We start from the raw sequence: 16,325 nt of genomic DNA, 5'->3' as shown, positions 1-16,325 counted from the left end.
CTGTAATGTCACTTTACTGTTGCTATTGGGAATTACAGTGTGTCTTTTGGGTTCAGTGGCGATATACGCGCTCAGTAATACATGGTTGACATTTTTCAAATTTCTCCTAAGTTATCACTGTAATATTCCTATATTATTTTATAGGCCTAGATGTCATTGCAACATAATGCAGCCCAATATGATAGCTGGCTCCCTGCTTGAGCCCTCCCTCCGCCTCTGATGTGTCTACATTTTCATCCCATGGCCGTCTCTAGGTGATTTAGCGCCGCCAGTCTCAAGCAGGTGTCCAACATGGCGATCACGGGGAGCGGATCTCTCGCTATTTCTCTCTCTGTTTTCGTGATTTCAGCGGCGTTTCTTCTGAAAGGTAAGTTTTCTTTTTCTTTTCCTCGGTCTTGTGTGTGTGTGTGTGTGGGTGTGTGTGTGTTATGCAGAATTATCCCTTCCACAGCTAAAGACGCCCGGGGAGTACCGGGGAGAAGTTGTGGTGCGTTTGCGCGCTGGATGCGCACAAGCGTCCCCCTGAAATCTCAGCATCACTTTCCACGGCTCGGATTCCGCTGTCGACTCCGAGATATCTGCACTGTTTCTCGGTGCTGTGGACGGCACTTGTCTCGTCATTTTGAGGCTGATTGAAAGGGTGTTGTCCGGAGTTTTTCCTGCAATAGCTACTGCCACGAAAAGTAGTGATAGTGCTGCACAGTGCTGTCGGCGGGGGAGAAAGTATCAGCAGTGATAATCGCGTGAAATGATCGTACAGTATTGAGACCCGGGGCAAGTTGAGGGCACTGCTCAACGAAACGTGGCACTTTATTATCAAATGAGACCGATTCTCCAAGCACAGGAGAAACGGCTTAATCGCACTTGTATCCGTTAGTCATACCGCATGAACCTTCACAGTCCCAACTCATCCCACTGTCTACGGATCTCTCCAGTCTGCGCTTCAGGTGCGCTTTGGTGGGGGAAAAAAGCACGCATTGCAGCTCTGGTCTCGCACAGTGTCCTCTGGTCGCACAACTGCAGCCTCTGAGCCTCGGATTCTCCAGCGTGTGGTCCAGTCTGCAGTCTCCTCTCTCCTGTTTCAGCGAGGCTGGAGATGGAAACGTGCCATGTTGGGCTTTTACAGCTGATAGGTAGATAGGAGACACAAGTAAACGTGCACAACCATTGCAGTCCCCCCCCCTTTTACACTCCGATCATTTCCCCGTTATTCCACCAGCGGTTGCATCAGAGTTGCATGCGTCAGTGTGTGTGTGTGTGTGTGTGTGTGTGTGTGTTTTCCTGGAAAACGTATCCGCTGACAATTCTGACGCACGAAAAGCGGTTAAAATGTCAACTTGCAGCTGCTTTAAACCCTGCCAACGCCATGATGGACATGTTGTGTGTAGTCTGGTCCCCGGGTTGTTAAAATGGCAAGCAACAGTTGCAGTGATGGGTTCCCCCTTGGAAGACTACTAGAGCTACTTCTCAGTGGCTTCATTTCTGTTTCAGATGTCACCATGAGTCACTACATACATTACTGCACAGTAGTGGTATCTTCATCACCCATCAACAGGTCTGCAGAAACTCATCAAAACCTCTGTGTGTATACATGTGTGTGTATATGTGTGTGTGTGTAGTGAGATTGACAACCTGCTCCCTAAATGATGCTACTAGTGTTTTGTCTTTTCCTTTTTTTTTTTAAACAGCTCACTGCTTACAAGGCTTCCATTTCACAGTTGTTGAATTTATTATGGTCTGTGTTGAATAGCAGCTGAATGACATTTACAGCATTGTCTGGCGTCTCCTTGTCACATTAATTTAATTAACCTCTCAGTCAAATAAAATAATGCATCGTGAATGCTCAATAACTTAGAGAGTGCTCTGCACACCCAGGGTTGCAGCATCAGGACACACATGCAGTTTGCAGACGAGTTCAGGTAAAAGGCAGAAATTCTGAAGTAACCTCACATTTGAATTTGTTTGGTTGTATTCGTGCCATCTGCTGCTGGGAGCAAGAAAAAAAAAAAAAAAAAAAGGCCCAATCTCTTGCTGACAGTCTGCGTTTTGACAGCTTCCTGTTTTCTTTGTTAATAATAATCCAGTTTAACTTGGTCTCTATGTCTGTTGAGAGAAGAAAGGAGAAGAAAAACTGAGGGAGAGAGGCACATTATACAAAGAAAGTTACTGCTGAAGCTAAAGAGCTGCCTCGGCTGAGCATCCTGCTATGAAATGCTGAGACTCTGCATTTTGACAATCTGTTTAGCAGTATTTCTCCCCCCTGCGTCTCCTGGGGCTCGGCCTCTTGTAGCATATCAGATGGTTGAATTTTCAGAGGGTTGCATATTCCCACTTAATGCCAGTTTCAAGTCGTTCGCCGGCACTGAGTGATGGAGAAGTGGATCGATACGAGCTGTCACGAAGCCTCAAGGCACAGCTGAAGGACAACATCTCAGAGAAACAGAAGGAAACATACGGTTGTTACGGTGCTCTTGGTTGCCGGTTGACATGTGACACAGCGAGTGATTGAAGATCTCTGGCTGCTTATGTGGAGTTTGGCTTTGAAACAGAAATCTGTGTTGCCCTGCCCCTGATTTGTGTTTGTCAGCGGTACAAGTGTTCAAATAATTCACTAAGGACAACAATACAAAACAATATAGTGCAGCATCAAGCTAACTATAACTTACTACTACTTTGTACTTTTGATATAATGAGTAAAAGTACTTGTTATGCAAAAAAAAAAAAAAAAAAAAAAAAAAAAAAATATATATATATATATATATATATATATATATATATTATTCATATAGGTAGTGTGTGTAGGCAGAGGCACACAATCAATAGAGCAAAATCAGGCAAATATATAGGTGCTCCCCCCCAAAATAATTGGGAACAGGTTCCCAGTTACCACGAACACTGGCATATTTTCCTCTGACAACTATAAAGTAGCCATAAAGTCACTATACGTTACACAACCGCTGCCTCCAAAACCCTCTAAGAGAGGCCTCTTCTTCTAGCTACCATACACCACTGGATACCATTAATGTGTTTCTGGGGGCCCTCAGGGGGTTTCTTTGCCCACAGCCTCCAAGAATCCAGGGCTACACCTGTGTGTATGCAGTGTGTTACTTTTTTTGAAGAATTTCCACATCGTGGGATGAATAAAGTCTATCTATCTATCTTAATTGGTGAAAGAGAGGGGCTGAATTTAGCTTTTAAAGCTAATGTCATTAGCAGAAACAGTACTTTCAGGTTTTCTGCAATTGTACTAGTCACTGCAGCCAGCAAATGAAAACACTGATGTAAACAGTACAGTATTTTAAGTCTTTAAAATCTAAGAAGTCAAAGAATAAAGACAGAAATTGCACATGAGCACTTCAGTAAATTAACTTCAATTCCAAAATTCCAATTTTGACAAAGATGCGACCAGATACCTGATAATTAACAGATTAATTGTAAGATCAATTGAATTTCAAAATAAAATTATATTTGTTGCAGGGTCTAAATGGCAGAGGAGACACCTTCATACAGCTCCTTTTGTCTGATGACTATTCAAAAAACAGGAGATTACCAGTTTACCATCACATACGACAAAGAAAAGCACAATAACTGGAATCAGAAACAAAATGAATTAAATGAGTGACGAGGGATTATCAGAACTTCTGATTCTTTTCTCTGAGGATACATTATCCAGAGGTTCACCAGAACTGTACCTGTAGCAAACTGAAGTGCGTCTCAGTGTAAAATAGCACCTACAGCACAGTGCCATGTTTCAGGATGAATTTAATATTGCACTTAATGGCCCATTGATATGTGCCCGCTTGTGAAATATTTCACCGCCTGTACGTTGAGAACACCACAGTACATCATTTGTAACAATAATATACTCTTCTATTTAAAGAAATTGAATTTATTGCTCATTAAATTTACATTAAACTCTGCTTAATAAGCCTCACTCTAATTGCTAGATAATGCATGGCACTACTTTATGTGGTGGCAGCTCATCTTACTGTTGGAGAAAGGAGGGGCTGGCAGGGAATTGGCAGCTGATGCATGTGAGGAATTTAGCCACTGGTAGCAGATTTAACAAAGTAAGTCATGTGGGCCGTGCTGTTATCATTTCACTGAGGACATCACACCTCCGGGCTGTGTTTGTCTATTGCATCTGCTCAGAATTTTTGCCGCCGCACGCCTGTGTGAAGGCACGAGTTCTCGTCGGTAAATCACAGCCGTCCCTACCTTTTCTGAGCGTGGAGGTGTGTGAATGTGCATCCACGATCAAACTTCACACTCTGTTTGAGATGGCGCCTAAAAAGGATGCGAGTGCAGAGGGTCGGCGCGGCTCCTGGTGCATAGACAGATTTCACTTTAGTATTTGACCTTCCAAGTCAGAGGTCGCAGCAAGTCAGGCAGTTTACATGCAGAGAGAAGTCGGTTATAAAGGTCCGTGTCGAAAACAAATTCTCTTTTTATTCTTGACTTTAAATCCTTTTCCCAAGTAAATACTGTATCTGGCTGTTTTGTCAAGGTCACAGGAGTGCTGCTGTAGACATGCCATCACTTTGAGTCACGCAGTAAATATAGAAAAATACAAAAGTCGGGACGTTACTACATAAGGGATTTGTACTGCTGTGTCAAACTGAATGACAAACTGAGGACGATCAAAAATGTGTCTATCTGTCTGTGTTGAAATGTAGTAAACAGTCAATTAGGAGAAACAGGCAGATGACAGGTCCTTTCATGATCGTGGGGACAGAAGCTTCCATTCATGACTGTGCTGTGGTAATGAGGAGGAGAGCTGATGTCTCTGCTTATGAATATGACATTGTTCTCCTCTCTGTTCCCTGGATCTGACAGACCTCACTCTATTGGATGCGATGTTTAGAGGCTGACAATCGTGCCCACGGTGAAATAAAAAATGGAAATGCAATGTTTTTGTTTTGAAAGGGGCACAGAGTGCACATTAGTATGGGTGATGGAACAATTACAAGCCACCATTAAGGCTGTGGAGCAGTCACGATACTTTGGAAGTGCCCACTGGGCAGATATCCTCTGTAATCTGCATCACACCCTAATTCAAACAAAAAATAAAATTTAACAAATGAATCCAGTTCAGTAAAGTGAAGATGCTTAAAAAATAGCTTAAAAGCCTTCCCACTCAATATGTTTCCTGCTGAGATGTTGGGAGAGACACCACAGATAGTCCTTGGTGTGAACACTCATCTGTCTTTCACACACACGCACACACACACACACACACACACACACACACACACACACACACACACACACACACACACACACACACATCACAGATGCCAGTAATTGTGTTTTTACAAGGGTTGGAGGAGATTCAAGTGTTGACACCTTTAAACCTTCCCTAAATTTTACCACAGCATGCTGCAATGCCAGATATCTTTAAAATTCAGGGAACGAGAAGCAGAATCCAATTGCTACTCGAACTGAAGTGGCGGCCGTTCTGTCTCCTGCCGTAAGATAATTTCATATAGCATTTTCACAAAACGAAGCCGCAACTCCAGTGATTCAGCAATTAACTATGAAACCACTTAATAGCAAACGGTGTGCAGTTACCTTAACTTTGAACTCCAGCCTTTTATACAATACTTCAGTGTTTGCTGGACGCGCAAAATGTGTACCAGCATAAAATAAAAAAGATTAAATAAAATAAATTACAAGATAACAAGATATTATAATGTCAGTGGAAGATATGACCATGGCATTGTGAAATAATCCAGAGTATTTTTTCGAACTCGGACAAGACAAATAGGATGGAGCCAAAATTTGCGATGGGCCATCATGTTAATTCAGACCTAAGCAATAGAGCTGGCCCTGTTTGTCTTGAGTGACAGGCAAATGCACTGTGAGGGTAAAGTGGCATCATGGAATGACACTGGGAAATAAAATCAAACAGTAAAAAGGGGATATTATAAATGTATTTGATTGTTTACAGTGGCTTAGACTTGTTCTGTATTTCTAAACCATATTGTTACTTTGATGTCATTGTCATTTTTTATTTTTTTAAACCTTCAATAACTATTTTTTTTTTTTTACTGTTTTTGAAGTTTGAAGTTGTGAACATTCATATATTATCAACTTTAAATTGATATATTGCGTTGTCATGCTGTCAAACTGTTGTTTATTTATACATCTAATAATAACAGGTACAGTATCAGCCATCCAATGTTCCTGTCCACCTGGTGAATGTTGCCTAATAATAACTTAGCTGTATATACAGGGGATAATTATCTGTTTGTTCATTGCTATGCATAACCACTTTGGCCCAGTGTTTTAAAAATATTGAATATAGCTACGTGCATTTCTGACACTTTGGGACTTTAGAGTCATATGGTTCGTGATTTCTCAAAAAGGGGCACTTTATCTGTACAGGACATGATCTGTATCATGGACTTCTTTTGTTCAGACCTAACGTTTAGCCTGAAAATGTCTAGGAGTCATGAGAAACGGTGTCCTTTAAAGGCTGCTGCAAAACTACATATTAGAGAAACCGTAATACTTACAAATAATACTTATATGTTGGCATAGCTTTTATTCTATGTTTTATTGATATGTTCAGTATATTAGTATTACTAATATTAACATATTAGTAATTTTCCATTCACGTAACTTAACAACTAATCTTCATTAGGTTAATAGAAAACAAAATCCAGGTTCAGTTACGTCCTCTGTATGTATTTGCAGTTGCAGTCTCACGTTATAAAACATTCAGTAATCAGGCCAAGCGGGATCTCTACATTTTCTGTCTTGTCATCCATGTGTCATGTGTAATATCTGACACACCAATGATCTGAATCTCACAAATATTAGATAATTTAATTAGAGCAGCACAGAATTTGCAGTGTTTGGGCCAAAGGGGAATGGCGATCACATCCTAGAAGGAGGCAGAGCATATTTTTTGCTGATGATCCACATAGTGACTTCAGTATACTGTGGACCATCCAAAACATTTAGAGACTATTTTGAGGAAAGAGTCCTGTCGATGGGTCAGTCACAGCCAACAAAAAGAGAAACTTGAGACTTGATGAAACTGGGACCAGATCTCACAGCACTAAGACTAAATAACAATGTGGATCAATGTGGAGGAGAAAGGACTCTTTCTGAGATAGAGAGGACTGAATGTCTAATCAATAAATTTAGTTATGGAGCTCCCACTAATCCACTGCTTGAATTGGAATGAAAAAGGTTCTGGTGCTTTAATCAGCTGCTGCGGTCTTTGGTTTTCAATAAAAGATGTGCGTTTGTCTGGTCGACCAAGAAAAATGACCAACATGTGGACATCATTACGTTACTTCATTGTTTTGTCACGTTTAGAGACGAGGTGGACAATCCATGTCCCCTTTGGACCAGTCGTTTTTTACTGCATCCTCTGTGGTGTGATGGCACGCCATTGACTTCAGCTTCTCTCTGTACGGCACAGCTCAGTTGCACCATGCATTTCAGACAACCGCAGTGAAGCAGCACCTTTCTGTCTCCTCTCTGAGTTTGTTTGGGTAGGTTGGAGCCTGATAAAATAACCACTATGTACCTAGAGTCCTCTGTAAGCAGCAGCACAATGCTACTGGAGAAAATCAAAAGTATTCTGTCCTGCCAACAGAATGCAAACACTGTGTTAATCAATACATCTTACATTGCTAATGGAAGGACAAGGCACTACATGTTCCACACTTAAGAATAAAAATTTGTAAAAATGTCCTTAGATTTATATCTCACTTATCCACAGAGGCAGGTGCGACTCTCGTTTAACACCAGCCTCTGAAATCAGCTCCCTACCTTGTTGGAGCGCTGTTTGCAAATGCATTTATGCAGACCAGATGATATATTATTCCCTTACACAGCAGGACATAGCTTGACTTGGGGACAACATTAGAATAGCGTGGTCCCTCCAAATTTCTGAGTTTCTTTTTGCCAGCGCCCCCACTGTAACCTAATGTTTTTCTAATTTTATTGAAGCAGCACACTCAAGGTATGCCAGCTGGAAAGAAAAAACAAGTCTTAAAGAAACAACATCGCATATACTAACGGACTAGAACGAGAGTACCCCCAGTCAATGAGTTGAAATGCAGTATCCTGGCAGTAAATTCAACTTCAGACATTTGGTTTTGATCAGCTCTTATGGAAACATTAAAACCTTGTAAACGGAAATTTGCTTTTTGTTAGTGTTGTTGGAATTAGCATTTTACAAATGAAATTAAATGAACAAGATATATGGGGAGCTTTTTTACCTCAATGTTAAGCGCCACAAAGTCAGCATCACTAATACATAACAACTGTTTGACTGATGGGATTATAAAATCGAATCTCTTAATTTTGTTCAGGTGGATTGCTTGAGAAATAATTTGGCAGGAAAATGTGTTCATTTTTAGAAGCAGCCCGTCTTGTAGTAGTAATAGTAGTAGTAGTAGTAGTAGTAGTAGTAGTAGTAGAAGTAGTAGTAGTCTTCAGTGAGGCTAAGAGTTTAAAAGATAATATAATGAATTTACAGTCAATGCAGAGTGTTTTACCTCGTCTCAAGGTGAATCATAAGAACATTTTGATGTTTACTCTGAAGAGAGCTTTTGTCTGACAGGTTGGTGCCGCCTGCCTTGGGGGCATCATGCTCTTGAGTTATCAGCGTGACGATAGACCCATCTTAATTACTCTCACATACAGCAGTATAATCTATCATTGTCAGGCTGATCAAGACTGTGCAAACCAAGCACTGAGGCTCATTCACCCAAACCAGAAGCCTATTGATTACTTCTCATACTTGAGTCATTGTGCTGTGGAGAGACATGGGAGGCAATAGAACTAATGGAAGGGGGAAACTCAAAGTCACATTGTTTACATCTAAGATGACAGGTAAATATATTTGAAAGGAAATATGGGCTTGATCCGTTGGCTTCCAAATTGCAGTCTGTCTGTAGCTAACAAGGAAAGTGAACCACAAACTGCCAAACGATCAACTGCCCTGTAGTCCAGATGGCGACCTCGCTGCACAACAGCTTGTTTATTTCTGTGCTTACAGCATTTGGCATTACTCGTAAAAATGTGGAGATATTCATTGATGAAATGATGTCTAACACCTCTGCAGCACACAAACACAAACCCACCATCACATATATCACTTTTGTAGGTGGTGATAGTAGTGACTGCCAGAATAGATGCCTTTAGACTATAGCTGTGTCCATTTTCCATACTACAAATGAATTCTAAATACTACCTACACCACACTATCATTTAGTAATCTTTATAATTCACTGTTTTTGCAGTTAAGCTGGCTGCACACCACAGGATAAGTGGGCAGATTATGGATCTGACTGACCCCTCCTGATGATCATGGGGTCATTTCCCACTCAAGGCCAGTCTAAACTAATTATCTGTCCAGATGATCCTGCAGTGTGAAAGGTTTTAGAGTCATAATCTTAATGCTATCGACTGGCTCAGATTCTCCTTAATATCCTACATGTTTGATATTTATGACTTGAAATCCTGTAGTATGAACAAAACAGTGATGGAATACTGAGCTTAAAATCACGATAGCTAATGAGAGCTAGCTGTCCAGGAGGTGTCCCCCATCGGATGTAGCAGTAGCTCGTCATCTTATTTGGGACTAACAACAACTCATATCCAGCTTTTGATGCAAAATGTATAAGCCATGCTTTTGCCATCTTCGTCATTCACAGTTTTTTTTCTTCTTGCAATCAAGGTAGTGGTAGCATTAGATTTGAAATTGGTTCACTCAGCTCCGCTCAGCCATCCCTTTTCTTATCAGATTTCAAACTGCACCTTTTATGTCACGCAATGTTGCAGCCCATGAGTATGTAGACAGTAGTCTGTCGGTATGGACCATAGATTCTGTATCTCCCGATACAGCACTAAACAACTTACTGCTGTAGATTTACAGTACCACTCCTAATAATTCAATTCAACTATTCAATGGTCGGTTAACGTCACTATCAATGGATCTGAACATCATAACATCTGAACCGAGTGTGTTATAAATAGAAAATATGCATTTTATATGTTTCATATCCAGTTGCATCCAGTTGCAACGTAAGAGTTGGCTCCAGTAAATACCAGTATTTAAGAATAGTGGTTTAAGACATACTGTATGTGTAAATGAGTTTGGGGGTGACAGCAAGTTAAATTTCTATGTTGTGATTTTTTGGCTTTGCTCAGATTTGAAACAGTGATTTTGCTGTAAATAACTGAAATGAAAAACAATCCCACAAACATCATAATAAAACAACTTTATATTCTCTTGCAGTTCTCTGTTTTCCCATTTGGTTATAATAGGACTGTTGAAGTTTGTTGATTCTCCGTTAATGAGCCATGGACCTTAATGGACCTTATTTAAGTTTTTAAATAATTATATGCTGTTTGTTTTGTTTTGTTGCAGTTTTCGTGTTCTACAGGACTCTATAACTTTCCTATTAAAAGTCAAATAGTTTTATTGCTAAAAGCACTCACTTTAAATGGGCCCCAGTAGCCGACCACCATTAATGCTATTCATTTGTCAAGATAAGCCGATTCCACTTGTCAGATTTCCACTCAAAGTTAATTCTTTCATCGGCCCTTTGTTCTTTGTTCCACCAGTGTACCAATTCTGGAAAAAAAAATAGAAGAGCAGTTGAATTTGCATATATAAATATACTCAAAAGTGTACTATTTTTGAAACTGCTCTCGAGTTTTGGTGGCTTTTTGTGAAAAGCGACACACATTGACACTACACATCTTTCCAAGTATGACGACATCACGACATCAGACGACATCTGCCTTTTTTTTTTACTTTTTAAACTTGCTCGACATTTTTTTTTGTATATTGACGTGTAGATATTCTATACATGCAGTATATACTGTATTGACTTGGACTTTACACATTATAGCTGCATGTGGACCAGAAAATGTTACAGCATTTTCATGACAAACCTATAAGCATACAGCATATAGGATGTATGCAGGCAACAGTGCAGCTCAGTGACAGACTAACTGCACACTAGAGTAAACCTCTAGCGAATCTAATGACAGCTCTTGAGCAAGAGGGACCTTTGTCTTTGTGGACGGCGCTGTGGCTTTCAAGCTGAATTCCATGCTTCAGTGTGTACACAAGCAAAGTTCATTCCTCACATAGTTCATTTTTATTTCCCATCCACTCTCTTTTCTGCAATCAAGGCTCATTTGGTTTTGACAGTCCATGATGCTCCCATAAACTTAATTGGTCATTGTAAAGTCTGCGCTCTCTCTAAAACCTGTGTTTCAGTGGGTTTTCTGTTATCCTTCAAGGCAGAACACATGCCAGCACCCATTAGCACAAAGCTACTGCTTGCAAAAAAAAAACAACAAAAAAGATTCAACACCTATCTTGTCTGACTTCTTCATTTTAATGCGCCTTCATGTTACAGCACAATAATGATTCAGCTTTAGGACTGTATAGTCACTAGTGTTACGTATGGTCTCAGTGGCTCAGTGCTGAATCTTTGTGTGCCGAAGTTGAACTTTGCTCTGTCCCCTTGCGGTATGAGCTATATATGTATTTTTTGCAAGCTTCAATATTGCTAATATAAACAGAGCTTAATGGAAGAACGGCGGCAGCTCGTACTGTATGCCACTGCCATTTCCTTTTGTGACACCTGAGGGCTCTGTTTTCATGAGACCGAGCTCAGCCTCGCACTCTTATTTTCTTGAGCAGCAGTGGTTGATAAACAGGATCATTATTTGTGAGTCATAAACAGGATCATTACTGGAATTGTCAGTTTATGCAGCCATAAACACTGTTTCATTCCCAGTTTGGCAGTAGTGACTCAGTTGCATGTAGACTCAACCAAATCTAATTGAACGCTCCATAATAATAATTCAAGTGAAAAAAACAGGAAGACAAACAGCCAAAATGACACATCACTTAATGTTTATTATTATTTAATGTTTACAGTGTTATTTAAAACTGCAAATCTGGTTAATGCGTGCACCATGACTCGTGAAAAAATATGTGACCTCTGGGCTTTCACTATGTAATTTGAACTGCCTTTGGCAGTTTGTTTTGCTTGCTGTATATTTTCACTTGCCACTCCTTCACATGCCGGCCGAGTTTCCTCTAGGGAGAAACTATCAACTCCGTGCACATTACTAAACTGTATGTCGTAGAGCGGAGCCCTCTGGGTTTTAAAGAGATGAGAGGAGCTGATGTGATTGGCCCTGATTGTTACATACTCCTAACACTCTGAGTGATAATGTATGGTAATAGCTTTCGTCTAATTCAACCAAGTTTCCACTGGCATGGGTCCAACACAGGCCATCAGATTTTTGATTCACATGTTGCTGAGAGAGGAAAAAAAAGATGTTCTAACTTTAGTAGTTTTCGTGTTTTTGTAGCTCCCCATCAGGCATTGTAAGAAACTGATTGAGAAAATGTGTGTCACGAGGAAACACCTCAAGCGAACACTTTCTTTATAATTCATCTAGTGCGCGCCAATTTAAGTATTAAAGGATTTTAAACACCTATCAGCTTCAACACTGGAGTATATCTAATGTTGTTCACTTGATTTGGACATGGACCTAAGCACAAACAAATGTTATTTGGCACCTTTAGCGAGGTGTCAAACTGAATTAGTTGCTAGTGTAAAGTGGTTCCCACTTCATTTATAGTAAAAAGGTTGTGATGAATCTCAGTAAAATGCATCTCAGTGACAACTGTGAGCAGGGTGTATTTTTTACAACATCTGCGGTCTAAACTTACCAAATGAAAAGTTTTTTGTCAGCCTAAGTCAAACGAAAACCTCTGAGGAAGACTGAGCTGCACCAGTCTAAAAACAGATATCAATAAATGTAAACAGCACTGGCCTAGGGATTTCATTAAAAAGAATAGCATGTCTAGACCTCATAAAACCAAAACATATTGTTATTTCGAAGCAGCAGGAGTTATTGCCTGTGAGCACTAAGATGACATCCATCAATTTAGGGTTTTATTGGAAAATGTAGATAGGCTGCTTGGGAGATGTAAATGATTTACTTAGCATAAAGTTTTGCTTGAACAGGCAGGGAGATAGTGTAGTTAGTGAGGGTAGGGAAGTATGCGTGTGACAAAGGCGGTATTGAAGCAAAAGCTGATTTCCCAAGCCTGAGAGAATCGAGATCTGTGCATGAATTAATAGGCTGGACCTGCACAACGTGGATTATTCTGCTTCAAATATCAGTAGACTTAAGGGCTGTCAAATGCCATACATGTGTAATAGGATTGTTGTACATGATTTCATTTCGTCACTTGCACCCAAATGTCATATCTTCTAAGGTTTGTGCTGATTGTTTCTCACTGTTTGCACAAATTGCTGTTTTATTCCCTCTTTGTTTTTATATTGCACGTTCAGGCCAATTGAACAGAGCCTCTTCCTCTTTTTAAAATTCTTTTCAGTGAATTTGTAACGATACGATGCCAAATGAAAACTTTGTCTGTAATGAAGGCAGTTCGTACAATGAGATCACAGACAATAGAGCACAGACAAATCACTATTAACTTCATTACTGGCTGTCACCTTGCCTGTGCAATATGACAATACGTGGTGTGACAACAACCTGAATTAATTAAATTAACATGAAAAACATGGATTTTTTTTTCTCAATTCCACACCACATTTTTGGAGTGCTGAAGCTTCAAAGTGCCAAGCATTTGCATGCAGTTGTGTATCACTTTGACGTGTTGGCCTCATCTTTCACAAAATCTCAAATCTACATTTATTCAAATGTGTTCAGCGTGGTGAAGGTTGACACTGCATAATCCATCAAAATGTTCCATTTGAAGAGAGGGCATGGAATTATTTGAATCATCAGAAAGCAGCCTTGCTTGTGGTGAAGAGGGGGTAGAAAGTGTTAAAAGTTTAAACCCAGGGAACAAAAAAAAAAAAAAAAAAAAAAATCCATTGATATGACATAGAATCACGTAGCAGTTCAACTAAAATTCTTTCTTTCAGTCTTGTCTCTCTGTACTTACATAGGTTTCTGCCAGTAACATGGATTTCACGTCAGCTGTAGTTGAGAAAAAAAGACAATTTAGGTCATAACAAGCAGTAAAACCTTTCTTTTCTGTAATGTTTGGCATAGTTTTGATAAACGGGTGAATGTTGTGATGCCTGTAGCATTCAATAAAAAGTCCCCACCCTGACTGTTGACATAAATCCCTGACATTTCTTTACTTTTATTGCTATAAGCAAGATGTATCTGCTGCATACAAATAGTGCATATTACAATCAATGACAAAATGCTAAGACAGAGAGTAAAATCCATTACTATTAAATATATAGTTTTATTGATTTTCTTTTATACCTGTCACCTTGAAGATTCACAAACACCCCACATCTTAGCTACTGTTCATGTAGTTTTATATGCAAGTCGGAAGTTTGTTTTCTGCCTTTCTAAAAATGACAAGCTCCTGTTTTTTGTTCCACAGCGATTTTGTTCAATCTTAGTTTTGCATCGATCTTTGCATTCATTTCCCACTGAGCCTGTTCCTTTTTGCCCTAGCTTACATCTTCGATCACCATTTGTGGAGCTGTTACAGATTGCATGCAGCAAAGGAGAGTTTAAGATCTAATGTAGTTGCAAAATATTTGTTGAAATATATCCACATCTGCAGCTGATGGACAAGAAAGTCTTTTTTTAATGTCCACATACTGTATATGAAAGGTGACTAGAGTCCTGGATCTTTGAAATATAGTAGTATTTCACTTTCACATCACCTAGTTCCTAAAATTAATTAAAGAGGTGATTTGAATGTCCTTCTTGCACTATAACGTGTCCACTAATCATCTGTCAGAGTAAAAAAAAAAAACAGTTGGGATGAATATTGAAGAGAACAAAGATGTGTTTCAATAGCTGTCTTTTCAGTGACAGTGAGTCAAGGTTGTGGTTCAGTCCAATGTGATGCTTTCATTTACACACACCTCGGCTCTCCACTTCATGTGTGTATGCGGCGTATGTGTATTTTTCATCCTTGTGTCCAATCTCAAGGTTGGAATGTGTGGTTGAGGACCCTTGTGTAAAAAAAATGAATTAAGCAGCATTTTGCTGTGCTTCACATAAGGTCAGAACTGTCCCCTTAATCTCAGACACACTTCTGTGGTGTTTTATTCTGCAAAATTGAATTTTGTTGATGAAATACAACTTCAGTGCCTTTCACATGAATGTAGTCACTAATGCTTAGTATTATTTTATTTTTTGTAACCCCAGTGCACAAAGGGCTGAACACAAGGCGTCCTTAAACCACATTCAACTCAAAAAGTAGACAAATCATTTGCTGTAGGTTCTACTTTGACAGTTGGGTCAATTTAAGAGACCTGAACTGTGCTCTTTAATAGAAACATTTTTCTAGCCTAAATGTCCATTCAAGTTATTTGTCCCTGCCCTCTCATACAGCCTATAGCAGCATCTCTTGCAGGCAGGCGGCTCTTGAAATAGCACCTTAATGGCGGCTGGTTTTCTGAACCTTGCTCGTCATGGAAAATTTCATAAACACAGGTTTATGATTGTATAACCATTGCGATTTGGGCTGGGTTACTACTGGTTAGGTTAGGGCTAGTAAAAAAAAAAAAAAAGGTGGTTTGGGTTCAAATAAGCACTTCCAATAATAAACACATTGTTAGCCTCGTTGAACTGTCATGGTTAAAACACTTTTCATACTGGACTTAAATGTGGGTCTCTTGTGGGAAAGTCCTGGGTTTTGAGACCCAACCATCCACTCCAGCCTCCTCCCAATGTGACTTCACCTAACTTTCTTCTTTACTCATGCCATATCTGCTACAGCTGCTAGAGGTGCCTAACTACCATAGGAGGACAGAAGCACGATCTCCTTTTAGTAGTACTTTCATGTACTTTGTTGACCAAAGTAAAATGAGGCTGATACTATTACTACTACTGTCATCTCTGTCATCATATGTGGGGCTACAACCAAAGAGTCAAGATTAGCTCAGCCTTGCATTAATATTGAATATATATATATATAATAGTGTGACTATAATAAATCAATTCAGCTTTCTTTTTCTACATGTGCTATGACAATTTGATTGTCTTCATTCTGACTCTGTCAAGCAGTGTTTGTATGCAGTTATCTTGCAGCATGGGTGTGGAGGATCACTTAAAACAGGTATGTGGTGGGGACTTATGGTGAAATAGTGACAGGTGTGTTTTTCCATATACATGTCTAATCCTGACTCGCCGTTTCCCTGTTTCCAGTCTTCTTCTAAGTTAAGTATACCCTGACTGAAGCTTCGTATTAAAGGGACAGATGGAAAGTGGTACAGATACTCTCATGTAACTCAAGGCAAAGTGAACAAATCCATTCC

General features: G+C 39.7%; 1 protein-coding gene across 2 annotated transcripts in view; it reads left to right on the top strand.

The window, feature by feature from the left end:
- The first annotated feature begins 243 nt into the window (after nucleotides 1-243).
- cadm1b (cell adhesion molecule 1b) overlaps nucleotides 244-16,325 on the top strand; it is a 132,430-nt gene continuing 116,348 nt past the window's right edge. Inside the window, exon 1 of one of the 2 annotated variants that reach the window (XM_026341381.1) lies at nucleotides 244-367. In XM_026341381.1, coding sequence (XP_026197166.1) covers nucleotides 292-367 — 76 coding nt within the window. In that variant the 5' untranslated portion in view covers nucleotides 244-291. The remainder of the gene's footprint in view (nucleotides 368-16,325) is intronic. The other variant, XM_026341372.1, reaches the window with a different exon arrangement.

Source organism: Anabas testudineus, chromosome 13 (genome assembly GCF_900324465.2).
Source record: "Anabas testudineus chromosome 13, fAnaTes1.2, whole genome shotgun sequence".
In the NCBI taxonomy this organism is placed as follows: Eukaryota; Metazoa; Chordata; class Actinopteri; order Anabantiformes; family Anabantidae; genus Anabas; species Anabas testudineus.
This window is presented reverse-complemented; position numbering and strand designations above follow the sequence as displayed.